Source organism: Ranitomeya variabilis, chromosome 8 (assembly GCF_051348905.1).
Source record: "Ranitomeya variabilis isolate aRanVar5 chromosome 8, aRanVar5.hap1, whole genome shotgun sequence".
NCBI classification, from domain to species: Eukaryota; Metazoa; Chordata; class Amphibia; order Anura; family Dendrobatidae; genus Ranitomeya; species Ranitomeya variabilis.
The window spans coordinates 34559626-34571627 of NC_135239.1; the positions used below are offsets into that span (position 1 = coordinate 34559626).

The window sequence follows — 12002 nt, forward strand, 5'->3', positions numbered from 1 at the left end:
AAGGGATAAGGCAGGACTTCTTCCGGTTGACCAGCCACCCGAAACGGACTAAGGTGTCGATAAGAATAGACAGGCTTTCGAGGGCCTGAGCAAAGGACGGAGCCTTGATGAGGATGTCGTCGAGGTAAGGAAAAAGGACCAGGCCTCTGACCCTCAAGATGGCCATCAGTGCTGCCATGATCTTTGTGAACACCCTTGGCGCGGTTGCGAGGCCGAACGGCAGGGCGACGAACTGAAAATGTTCCCGGAGCACTGCAAAGCGCAGGAAACGGTGATGTCCAGGAAAAATCGGGACATGTAGGTAGGCGTCCTGGATGTCGATTGAGCACAGAAATTCCTGGGCCTCCATGGAAGCAATTACTGAACGAAGAGATTCCATCCTGAAGCGTCTCAGATGAACTCTCCTGTTCAGCAATTTGAGGTCCAGAATGGGACGAACCTTGCCGTCCTTTTTCGGTACCACAAAAAGGTTCGAGTAGAAACCCGTGAAACGTTCTTTTTCTGGTACGGGAACGATAACCCCGGCTTTGAGGAGAGAAGCGATGGCTGCAAAGAAGCCCGGAACTAAAGCGGGATCTCTTGGAGGACGGGATTCGAAGAAACGATCCCGGGGTCGTGAAACGAACTCGATCTTGTATCCCGAAGATACAACTTCCCTGACCCATGCGTCCTCTACTGCGGAAAGCCAGACGTCCCTGAAAAAGAGAAGACGGCCGCCCAACCTGGGAGTTGGGCTGGAGTCTTGCCGAGAGTCATGCAGAGGTGGATCTTCCAGTCCTGGGCCTGGAGGATCTACCCTGGGAATAGCGAGGACGCCAGGACGGAGTGGGTCTAAAGGACACCGCCTTCTTCTCTTGACGTGTCTGTGGCCTCTGTTGCTGCTGGGAAAAGGAGCTAGACGCCGCGAAACGGCGAAAAGGCCGGAAGGGACGAAACTGCCGTCTAGGAGGGCGACGAGGCTTAGCCTGGGGGAGAAGAGAACTTGTACCTCCGGTGGCGTCCTTAATGATTTGATCCAGCTGGGAACCAAATAGACAAGAGCCCTGGAAGGGCAGACTGGTAAGGGACTTCTTGGAAGATAAGTCCGCCTGCCAGGCCTTGAGCCAAACGGTCCGGCGGATGGCAACAGCATTGCTGGAAGCCTGAGCCGCACAAGACGCGGTATCCAGGGAGGCGGAGACCAGGTATTCACCAGCGTGGGAAATTTGGTTGGCAAGCTCCGCTAGTTGCGCGGGAGGCGCCCCGTCCAGGATACCTCGACGGAGATCTTTGGCCCATTTGGAAATAGATTTAGAAACCCAAGTAGAAGCAAAAGCTGGGCATAGCGCTGCCGCAGCCGCTTCAAAGGCTGACTTCGCAAAGGATTCTACAACTCTATCGTTAGAGTCCTTCAGAGATGCTCCGCCGGACAGTGGAAGCACCGTGTTGGTGGACAGCCTGGAAACAGGGGGATCCACCGAGGGAGAGACCGTCCAATTGGCGGTAAGTTCTGGAGGAAAAGGATATAACACACCCAGGCGTTTTCCCCTCTGAAAACGTCTGGTCGGGTTCTCTCTCTCTCTGGACAAGATTTCCACGAATTCAGGATGAGGAGCAAAAAACTTGGAAGGTGGTTTGGCCCGTCTAAACGAAACCGCCTGATCTGCGGGTTCCGTAGAGGGATCCTTGATGCCACAGGTTTGGTTTATAGCCCCAATGAGATTCTGGACCATATCCCTCATAGTGGCGATTTGGTTAGAATCCAGCTCCGAAATATCCTCCGAGGGCGCATCAGAGAGAGCCTCGCCTGACTCAGGGGAGGAGGATCGGGGGGACACCGACCGCAGGGGCGGGCCGTGTGGCGAGATGGAACGCGAAGAGGACTCAGACCGACAGTCCTGCCTGGACCTTTTGTGGCGTATCAAGGAGGGCTCGGGCGGTGGTTCCTGGGACCCGCTGGCTACTGCGGGGGTCTGCAGAGGTAATCGATCCAGCACGGACACCAGGGTTTGAGACACCCGTGTTAAATCGGCCGGGGGAACCTGGGCGGTGGGAACAATTGGGTTGCTGCAGGCCTGACAGAGCGGAGAGGACTGACCTGAGGGAAGTTTGCTGTTACAGGACGAACATGCAAAGTACTTGACTAAGACAGAAGCTGAAGAAGTAGGAGGACGAGAGCGGCCCCCTTTAGAGTTAGACATCTTGAGAGGTCCCTGAAGAAAATGCCAGCGGGTTAGGGGACAGTGGGGCAGAGGGGGGTGTCAGTCTGCAGAGCAGCTACTCACAGACCCGGTCCTGGAAGAAGTCCCACTTGTCGATGGAGAAGTCCTGCCCTGAGGTGCTGTATTCTGCGCAGATCGTGCTGTGCAGAACAGATGAGGGAGCGCTGCGTGAGCACCTCTGCTCTGTGAACGCAAGGCGCCTGGAATGTTCCCGGCACTGAGGAAGGGGGCGGAGACAGAAAGAGGCGCCGGTGGGCAGGGCACTGTATGTCGGGCGGGAAAAAACCTGCCCGCCGAAACCGGAAGTGAAGGAGCGCGTACCGGAAGTAGGCCCCGGCCGAAGCCGGGACCTAAATTAGAGGCCGGCGCTGCTGGAAAAGAGGCCGCGGCTCCGGAGAAGTGCCGCAGAGCAGCGCGGGAGCCTGACAGGGCCGCCAGAGGGGACAGAATAATAGAGTCCCGGCGCCGAAGTAGGCCCCGGCCGAAGCCGGGACCTAAAGTAAAAAAGCGGCGCCGCTGGAGGATCGCAGTACCGAGCCCGCAGATAGTAAGTAGCGCGGCAGCCAGCCAAGGCCGCCGCGCAGGCACAGGATACTAGCAGCCGCAGGAGGAAGCGATGCCCCTGTAAGGATAAAGGGGATCTGCCTAGCACAGGAGGAAGCGCGGCGGAATACACCGCGCGAAACGATTTTCGTCTTGGCCTTGGGATCCCTATTAGAATAAAGTTAACGCCGTCATGAATCCAGTCTTGCTTGGGAGCCCCCCGCGCATTAAGGGACTTCTATTCCCCCACAGTGCGGGGGAGGACAGGGGAAAATCTGGGAAGTTTAGGGAAATACTCACCTAAACATCCCACGTCGTCCGCTACTAACCTGGGGGGAATGAGACGTCCACGGCTCTGTGATGGACGTCCTCGTCTCCTCCGACCGACAGGCTCTGGTGGGCGAGTGGGTGGGGGACGGGGCCAGGACCGGACTTCTGAGCACGCTTGTGTGCTAGGATCATGGTCCTGGATAGGGATCTATGAGGATACGGGGTGGCAGTACACGCCGTACTCATAGTCCGCCTTGTGGGACTACAGGTGTGACTGTTCACCCTGTATCCCTTCCGGAAAACCTGAAAAGAAACGACGCACATTGAGGTAGAAAAGGGTCTAATGAAAGACCCGTGTCCACCTCCTACTGACACACAGCTAAACTGAAGAGTATAATGCCAGTCGGTGGGGTGTACACTGCAGAGGAGGAGCTAACTTTTTTATTTGCATAGTGTCAGCCTCCTAGTGGCAGCAGCATACACCCCATGGTTCCTGTGTCCCCCAATGAGAGGCGATAAAGAAACAGTAGATTGCAATGTGAAAACAGTGGGGCTGTATGCAGCAGCATAACACCCATGGTCCTGTGTCCCCCAATGAGTAGGAGAAAGCATAGATATACTGCACCCACAACCTTCACTGTATCAATGTGCATGCATAAGTCCATACAGTGCGGCACCCCTGATCTCAGAAGTTGCAGCAAAAGTTAAGTTGGAGATTTCTACAACTTTCATTCCCTAAACAAAGTTTCAGATATTTCTGATACTTGATTTGCAAAATATCACAGAAGTGATACTGTACTGTTAATATTTACCAGCAAGTCATCATCATCTTCCAGGTCATTGTCATCATCATCACCATCTCCGTCTTCTGCATCCAAGTCTTTCATGCATTCTTGCGCCATCTTCTCGATATGATCCATAGGGAGAGGAGCTATCGAGACAGAGAAATGAGCCATCGGTTACTAGCAGCAAAGTTTGGGCTGTGATTACATGGAGACATGTCCATTGCGAAATCGCCTCTAATTATTGTCAATGGGGTCATGTTGTCACCTACTGCGATTACGATGAGACTGTCATGTAAAATCCAACACAGGTTGCAGGTCACAAATTGCATTTTGATATAGGTTGCAAAAAACTGACTCTCATACAACAGGTCTGTAATTTTTTTTTTTTTTTCAAGACAAAAGGTCGCTCTAAAATAGTCATGTGACAGCAAGCTGCAGACATTTTACACAATGTTTTTGGTTGCGCAATTTGTCTGAGAGCTGCTGTAATAATCAACACTGTGAAAAATTCCTAAACAACAATCAGAATATAATTATGTAAGCACCCGCTGAAGAATCGTAGCGAAACGCGATCTGGAACTTACACAGCTAGATTTACTGTATGAATGTCTCAGGTTGTTACTATCATTATTGACTTTTGCTTGTTAGTTCTGCCATACTATGCTGGAGTGGATTGAGATTTATGTACCACTATTTCCCTGACTGATTATTTTACATCATATTCCAAACTCTTCTGGTTATTTATGGTGGTTATTTTTGGACCTCCTTGACATATTAAATGTATAATACATTAATTTTTTTATTTTTTTTTTTCTTTAAGGTCTGAGCCATTTTATCTAATCATGTGATTATCTATAACCTTTGGCAGTCTCACCAATATGTACTTTAGCATGGTCGTTCTCTTTTCTATTTATGTTATTACCTAAAAGACCTTTGACCCATCCACTAATTATGCTGTGTTCCTCCCCCTTCTTTGGTTTTTATGATGCCCTTTTCTGGTGTACTTGTGTGTTTTTTTTATAGGAGATAATGCCCAACCAATTTGTAAATTAAAGGGAACCTGTCACCACGTTTTTGGAAGATGGGATAAAAATAGCGTTAAATAGGGGCAGAGGTGGGCGTTACATTAGTGTGTGTGTTATGCGTTTATTACCCACCTAAGTTGCCGAAATAACTTTGCAAAGTCTCCGTTTTCGCCTGTCAATCAGGCTGGTCAGGTCACATGGGCGTGGTGTCTTCACCCAGATTTGGCGTAGTTTTCCGTTGGTGGCGTAGTGGTGTGCGCATGCCCAAAGTCCGGAATCCTCTTCCAGGGGATTTAAAATAGCGCGGTGTTCGTTATTGCATTGGTGATCGGTGGGCGCGGCCATCTTCCTTTGGCCGCGCGTGCGCAGAAGCGGCGCTCTGCTGGCCGCGGCTTCAGGAAAATGGCCGCGGGATGCCGCGCGTGCGCAGATGGATATCGCGGCGGCCATTTTCCTGAAGCCGCGGCCAGCAGAGCGCCGCTTCTGCGCACGCGCGGCCAAAGGAAGATGGCCGCGCCCACCGATCACCAATGCAATAACGAACACCGCGCTATTTTAAATCCCCTGGAAGAGGATTCCGGACTTTGGGCATGCGCACACCACTACGCCACCAACGGAAAACTACGCTAAATCTGGGGGAAGACAACGCCCATGCGACCTGACCAGCCTGATTGACAGGCGAAAACGGAGACTTTGCAAAGTTATTTCGGCAACTTAGGTGGGTAATAAACGCATAACACACACACTAATGTAACGCCCACCTCTGCCCCTATTTAACGCTATTTTTATCCCATCTTCCAAAAACGTGGTGACAGGTTCCCTTTAATAAATGTATTTAATTATATTCTGATTTTACTTTTTTATTATTATCATTGGGTTTTTTGCAGGGCTTTTTCACTGTGTTGATGACCTGATGATTTTTTTTAAATGTATTTAACATTTTCTTTTGGTTGTAAGTGCTAATTTGTAATGTAGCACTAGCCTAACAAACGGACGTCAATTGATCCTTTATGTCAAAGTCGTCAGTGATGCGATGATAGGACAAAGCGCTGCAGAAGTTATGTGTCACAATTCATGAATGAATGCTAAAGCCTTGTCATAATTCAAACACATTGGATTATTTCCATTTTGTGACTCTTTCTCTCCGAAGTTCGTAACTTGCATGGTTATACTTCTATATGGAATTGCGAGACATGCTGCGGTACAGCAGAAGTGACATGCCTGTTAGCTGCTTAAAAAGTTAATCCAAAAACAAAAAAAGTTATCCCTTCTCCGTTGGATGGAACATAACTTGTTGATTGTTGGGGGTCCGACTGCTGGAACCCCTAGAAATCCCAAGAATGCAGCTCTGCACACTCATATTGAATGGAGTGGAGGTGCGCATGCTCTATCATCTATGAGACTGCCGAAAATAGAGGAGCGCTATGCTCTCACCAGCAGTCCCATAGACAATGAATGGAGTGAAAGTTGAGCATGGACACATCAGATAGCTGGAGGTCCCCGGTAGCGATTAGCAAGTTATTCCCTTTGGATAGGAAATAAAGCTCAAATTCTCTCACCCCACTGAAAATATATGAATGCTTGTTCGTGCTGTGTACACGTGAGGTCGGGAGAGATATCCGTCAGCCTAAGAAGCATTCAGCAAACATCTGATGTGTATGGCCGGCTTTCTCACCTTTTCCTTTAGGCTTGGCCTTAGGTGCAACCTTGCCACCAGTAAGTGCAGCCAATTCTGCCTCAAGATCTCCGTCGTCCGGGTCATCTGGGATACCCATCATCATGTCCTCGGGGTTGAAGTCTATAAAGAGCCCGAGCTACAAACCAGACAAAAGAATTATAAGTAGACTGATTGCACATAGTGCCAAAAAAAAAACATCACTTCTGTTCAGGTGCTAAGCAGTAAATGAAGTTCAGCTTTATTCATGGACTGTAATACCAGGCACAGCCTGAGAGTGGCGATATTTTCTAATCCAATACATCCCCTTTAAAGAATTACCGGTCACTAATTGTTCACGAGGCGTCTATGGAAAACCATGTGTTGTGATGTATGAGGTCCTGTAGAGTTGTCACCGGACATGGGTTCAGCAGCCACATCCCCGTAGTCCGTGGCTGCCGGACCTGAGCCCTGTGAACCTGGCGGTTTCTTCAGCTTATATACAATAGGCAAGTACGGCACTACAAGGTGTGTCAGGTGCTCGGATAGTTCCCACCCTGAAACACTAGCAGAGCGCCATTTCTACAGCGACGGAGCGTCTCCTTACCTCCTTTGCTGCGGCTGCCCCCCTGCCCTTGGCTTGGGCAGTCTTTTTGCCGGGTCTCCTGCCCAGCATTTCGGCTCATGGAAGCGCTACTCCTGGTCCAAGTGTATGGATTACTGCCAATCAAGAATCCCTAAGAAGAGAAATAGTCATCGACTGATGAAAGGGAAGCAGCAAGGAGAACATCAGCAATAGAAAGCTGGAAGGAAGACGACACGGGAGCTTCAGTACATGTAACGTCAGAATAATCATCACTGGATCACCGTCCACTTCTACCAGAATCCTCCGAACGTTACTCATCGTTGGCCAATGTTCACATCAGCATTGAATATAAGAGTTTTCTGATCGGAGCTACAAAATGAGACCTGGACAGTTATCTACTTTGTACAATCTTTTCTGATGCAAAAAATAAACTAGCATGTGAATCTGCTGCTGAGATCTCAGCGATCGGCTAGGATGTAACCAGTAGTAAGAGTTTGATTTCCCTATAGCACCCCCACAGGGAAAATTAGGCATTACACTGGTCTATTAAAAAGCAATTATTTAATGTATGGAGGTTGATAAAGGCACAAGACTGGATGAAGATACTTAAAAAAAAACAAATTACAGGCGTTCCTGATCCTAAATGCACATAATTAAAAAATGTACCCCGGGACTTGAATATATTTTTCCTATCATCAATACCAGATTGGGGGGGCGACTACCAACACTCCCAGTGGTCAGCCCACAGAAGGGCCAAATACCACCGCCCCATGTTAACCAGACACAGCGCCATACATTTGGTAGTGGCTGCACCTGGTACTGCAGATGAGTCCCAGTCTCATGATTGCGACTAAGCAGCAATGAGTTGTAATAGTTGTAATAACCACCGCAAAATGTCTGGCGTTCCACCTGGCAAACAAGGGGACTCCTACAAATAGCAGATCAATGGGGGTGCAGGAACTCGACCGCCACTGATCTGATATAGACGACATGTCCTAGAAAAGCCCTCGAACAGAGGCCTGGATTATAGACTCTCCGGGTTCCTGTAGACAGACGGCCAGGCGGCTTATCCGACAGTCACATGAAATGAGGTCAAAGATGGGTCTGGACGCTGTGGATTTGCACAACACATCTGTGACCTGCACCAGGAAGCCTCCGAAATGTAATCTCATTACAAACACAAGGGTAATTTCTGCTCTGACTCATCACAGGGGTTTCGAGACAGGTTTACCCCATATTATACTATTAGGCTGTGTTCACATTGTGGTCACTGTTTATTTTTCCTGCAATCTCCAAAATCCACAGCAAAAACTCTGCAATTGGCGGTACCATGTCTGAACATAGTCTACAGAAAAAAAGTATTGGGACATGTCCATCATTGAAGTCTGGTGTTTCATTTGTGTCCCAGGGTTTAATCACCAACATCCCCCCCCCCCCACCATGCCGTCTCCCCTTACTAACATGTGACACAACGGCCGGTGGTGCAGAGCTCACTGATACCAGCGCGGTTCTGGAGTAGGAGCCACCGGGGTAACAAGTCCGGTCATGACATGTCTTCCTCCTAAATCTTCTCCCATCACCTGTGACTGATATTATTGAGAAGTGGAAGAAACCGCAGCAACTCAGCCATGAAGTGGAGACCCCATAATGTTACAGAGCGGGGGGCCGAGTGCTGAGGTGCAGAAAAGTCACCAGCTCTCTGCTGACTCCATAACTACAGAGTCCAGACCTCCTCTGGTATAACATCAGCACAAACACTGCGCCCCCACCAGGAGCTTCATGGCTGAGCAGCTGCTATTGCCTTACATCACCAAGCACAATGCTGAGCATCGGATGGAGTGGTGTAAAGCCGCCACCACTGGACTCTGGAGGAAACGTGGTCCGTGCAGTGGTGAATCATGCAAAGTGACTTTTAAAGGGGTTATTTCATCATTTGTTTTCAGTCCTGCACAGTTCCCTGCTTGTTGGGGGGCTACGCTCCTGCGTGATTAACAGTTCAGACCAGCAGCATTATTGCACTAGTGATCCAATCTGTACGCTTTCTGATGCTGCAAACAGAAGTAGCTTTACCTCTCAAGCACTAGAGGAGCACTGAGGCTCTATTAGAATGTGCCACTGCTGACAGGCTGAAGAAGTGGCTGGTAACCCAGACAACAAGCCGAAAACAATGCCATTAGAAATCCCTCTGCTCTGTATGATTAAATATTTGTATTTCCCCTAAAAAAAAGAAGATAAATTACTGACTAAACTGGACGGGTCAGGTGAGGCGACAGGACGCACTAATGGCTGCCCATATAATACACGGTGGGGGTCACTATGCCGCATCTAGAAGGTTCATCTGTCCCAATAGACCGTACAGGCTGGGGTGGCATTTATGACACCACCCCTTTAACACATTGCCCCATTATAGTCCATAGGGCTGGCGGCATTTCTGTGTTTAGCCGTGTGTACAGGAAACCCAGTGATGAGGGGCGGAGGGTCGAGAGTTGTAGTGTCTGCAGCTTCAGAAGAGAGAAATCACTACAGCAGCAGCTTAGAACTTTGTGTCTCTCCAGCTGCTGTGGGACTACAAGTGCCAGCATGCCCTGAGGCAGCACACTGGACGCTACATCACACACTCACCTGGGGGTCACACGGGCACCAGGGTGCAGGGCTCAGCACCAGCGGGGGGCTCAGCACCAGCGGGGGGCACAGCACCAGCGGGGGGCACAGCACCAGCGGGGGGCACAGCACCAGCGGGGGGCACAGCCGGCTCCTGTCATGTGATGCTCTGCAGGGACAGGCTTATACTTTAGTATGGTAAGTGCAGGGTTAATTAATGATGGCGGCTTCGGGGCTGTCCGGTGCCGGGAGGAGAAGCTGGAGGAGGCGGCTGCGGGGCGCACAGCACCGGGGGAGAGGTCCTCAGAGTCAGTGGAGGACAGGAGCGGGGGATGCTGGGAGGAGGAGCGATCCCGGAAGTAGGAGCCGCTGTCACACAGCACGTGACTGCCAGCAGCAGCTGTGGGAGCCGTCCTGTGGCAGGAGCACGTGACCTGTCACATGAAGGGGAGGAGATTGTGATGCAATTTGGGGAATGCCACGCTGATGTCAGCACGGAAGGGAAGTGGAGCGTGTGTAGTAGGAGAGCGTGTGCAAATAGTGCATCATGTGTAGCTGAGCGTGCGTGTATAGTGAGTGTGTGCTGTGTAGCAGAGCCGAGCGTGTGCATATAGTGCATCACGCAGCAGAGCCGAGCGTAAAGTGCATCACGCAGCAGAGCCGAGCGTAAAGTGCATCACGCAGCAGAGCCAAGTGTGCGCGTATAGTGCTTCATGCAGCAGAGCCGAGCCTGTGCGTAGTGCATCACGCAGCAGAGCCGAGCGTGTGCGTATAGTGCATCATGTGTAGCTGAGCGTGCGTGTATAGTGTGTGTGCTGTGTAGCAGAGCCGAGCGTGTGCATATAGTGCATCACGCAGCAGAGCCGAGCGTATAGTGCATCACGCAGCAGAGCCGAGCGTAAAGTGCATCACGCAGCAGAGCCGAGCATGTGCGTATAGTGCATCACGCAGCAGAGCCAAGTGTGCGCGTATAGTGCATCATGCAGCAGAGTCGAGCGTGTGCGTATAGTGCATCACGCAGCAGAGCCAAGTGTGTGCGTATAGTGCTTCATGCAGCAGAGCCGAGCCTGTGCGTAGTGCATCACGCAGCAGAGCCGAGCGTAAAGTGCATCACGCAGCAGAGCCGAGCGTAAAGTGCATCACGCAGCAGAGCCGAGCATGTGCGTATAGTGCATCACGCAGCAGAGCCAAGTGTGCGCGTATAGTGCATCATGCAGCAGAGTCGAGCGTGTGCGTATAGTGCATCACGCAGCAGAGCCAAGTGTGCGCGTATAGTGCTTCATGCAGCAGAGCCGAGCCTGTGCGTAGTGCATCACGCAGCAGAGCCGAGCGTGTGCGTATAGTGCATCACGCAGCAGAGCCAAGCGTATAGTGCTTCATGCAGCAGTGCCGAGCGTGTGCGTATAGTGCATCATGCAGCAGAGCGTGTGCGTATAGTGCATCATGCAGCAGAGCGTGTGTGTATAGTGCATCATGCAGCAGAGCGTGTGTGTATAGTGCATCATGCAGCAGAGCCGAGCGTGTGCGTAGTGCATCACGCAGCAGAGCCAAGCGTGTGCGTATAGTGCTTCATGCAGCAGAGCCGAACGTGTGCATATAGTGCTTCATGCAGCCGAGCGTGTGCGTATAGTACATCATGCAGCAGAGCCGAGTGTGTGCGTAGTGCCTGTGTGACAGAGCCGTGTGTGTATAGTGCGTGTGTGACAGAGCCGTGTGTGCGTATAGTGCATGTGGCAGAAATGAGCGTGTGTGGCAGAGCAGAGTGTGTATGTATAGTGCCTGTATGACAGAGCCATGTGTGTGTGTAGTGCGTGTGGCCAAGCGTTTGCGTATAGTGCGTGTGTGGCAGAGCAGAGTGTGTTCGTATAGTGAATCATGCAGTAGAGCTGAGTGTGTGCATATAATGCATGTGTAGCAGAGCCTGTGCTTATAGTGCACATGTAGAAGAGCCGTGCGCGTGTCTAGTACATGTGCGGCCAAGCATGTGCGTATAGTGCGTGTGTAGCAGAACCAAGCATCTGCGTATGTGGCAGAGCCGAGTGTATGCGTATAGTGTGTGGCAGAGCCGAGAGTGCATATAGTGTGTGTGTGTGTGTGTGTGTGTGTGTAGCAGAGCCAAATGTGTACGTTCATGGCGTGCGTAGAGTGCGTGTGCGTAGTGTGTGCTCAGAGGAGCGTGTGCGTATAGAAAGTGCTTTCGCAGCAGAGAGCATGCATACCGAAAGTGCGTACGCAGCAGAGCATATGCGTATCGAAAGTGCATGCACAGCAGAGCGTATGTGTATAGTGTGTGCTCAGAAGTGTGCGTACAGTTAGTGCGTACGTATAGAAAGTGCG

General features: G+C 50.8%; 1 protein-coding gene across 1 annotated transcript in view; it reads right to left on the reverse strand.

Moving 5' to 3' along the window:
* Positions 1 to 10019, reverse strand: part of CC2D1B (coiled-coil and C2 domain containing 1B) — a 40359-nt gene extending 30340 nt beyond the window's left edge. Inside the window, exons 1-4 of the mRNA XM_077278048.1 lie at positions 9687 to 10019; positions 7086 to 7215; positions 6500 to 6638; positions 3827 to 3945 (exon numbers count right to left, since the gene is read on the reverse strand). Of these exons, the coding sequence (XP_077134163.1) occupies positions 3827 to 3945; positions 6500 to 6638; positions 7086 to 7154 (327 nt within the window). The 5' untranslated portion in view covers positions 7155 to 7215; positions 9687 to 10019. The remainder of the gene's footprint in view (positions 1 to 3826; positions 3946 to 6499; positions 6639 to 7085; positions 7216 to 9686) is intronic.
* Between the last annotated feature and the right edge of the window lie 1983 nt (positions 10020 to 12002).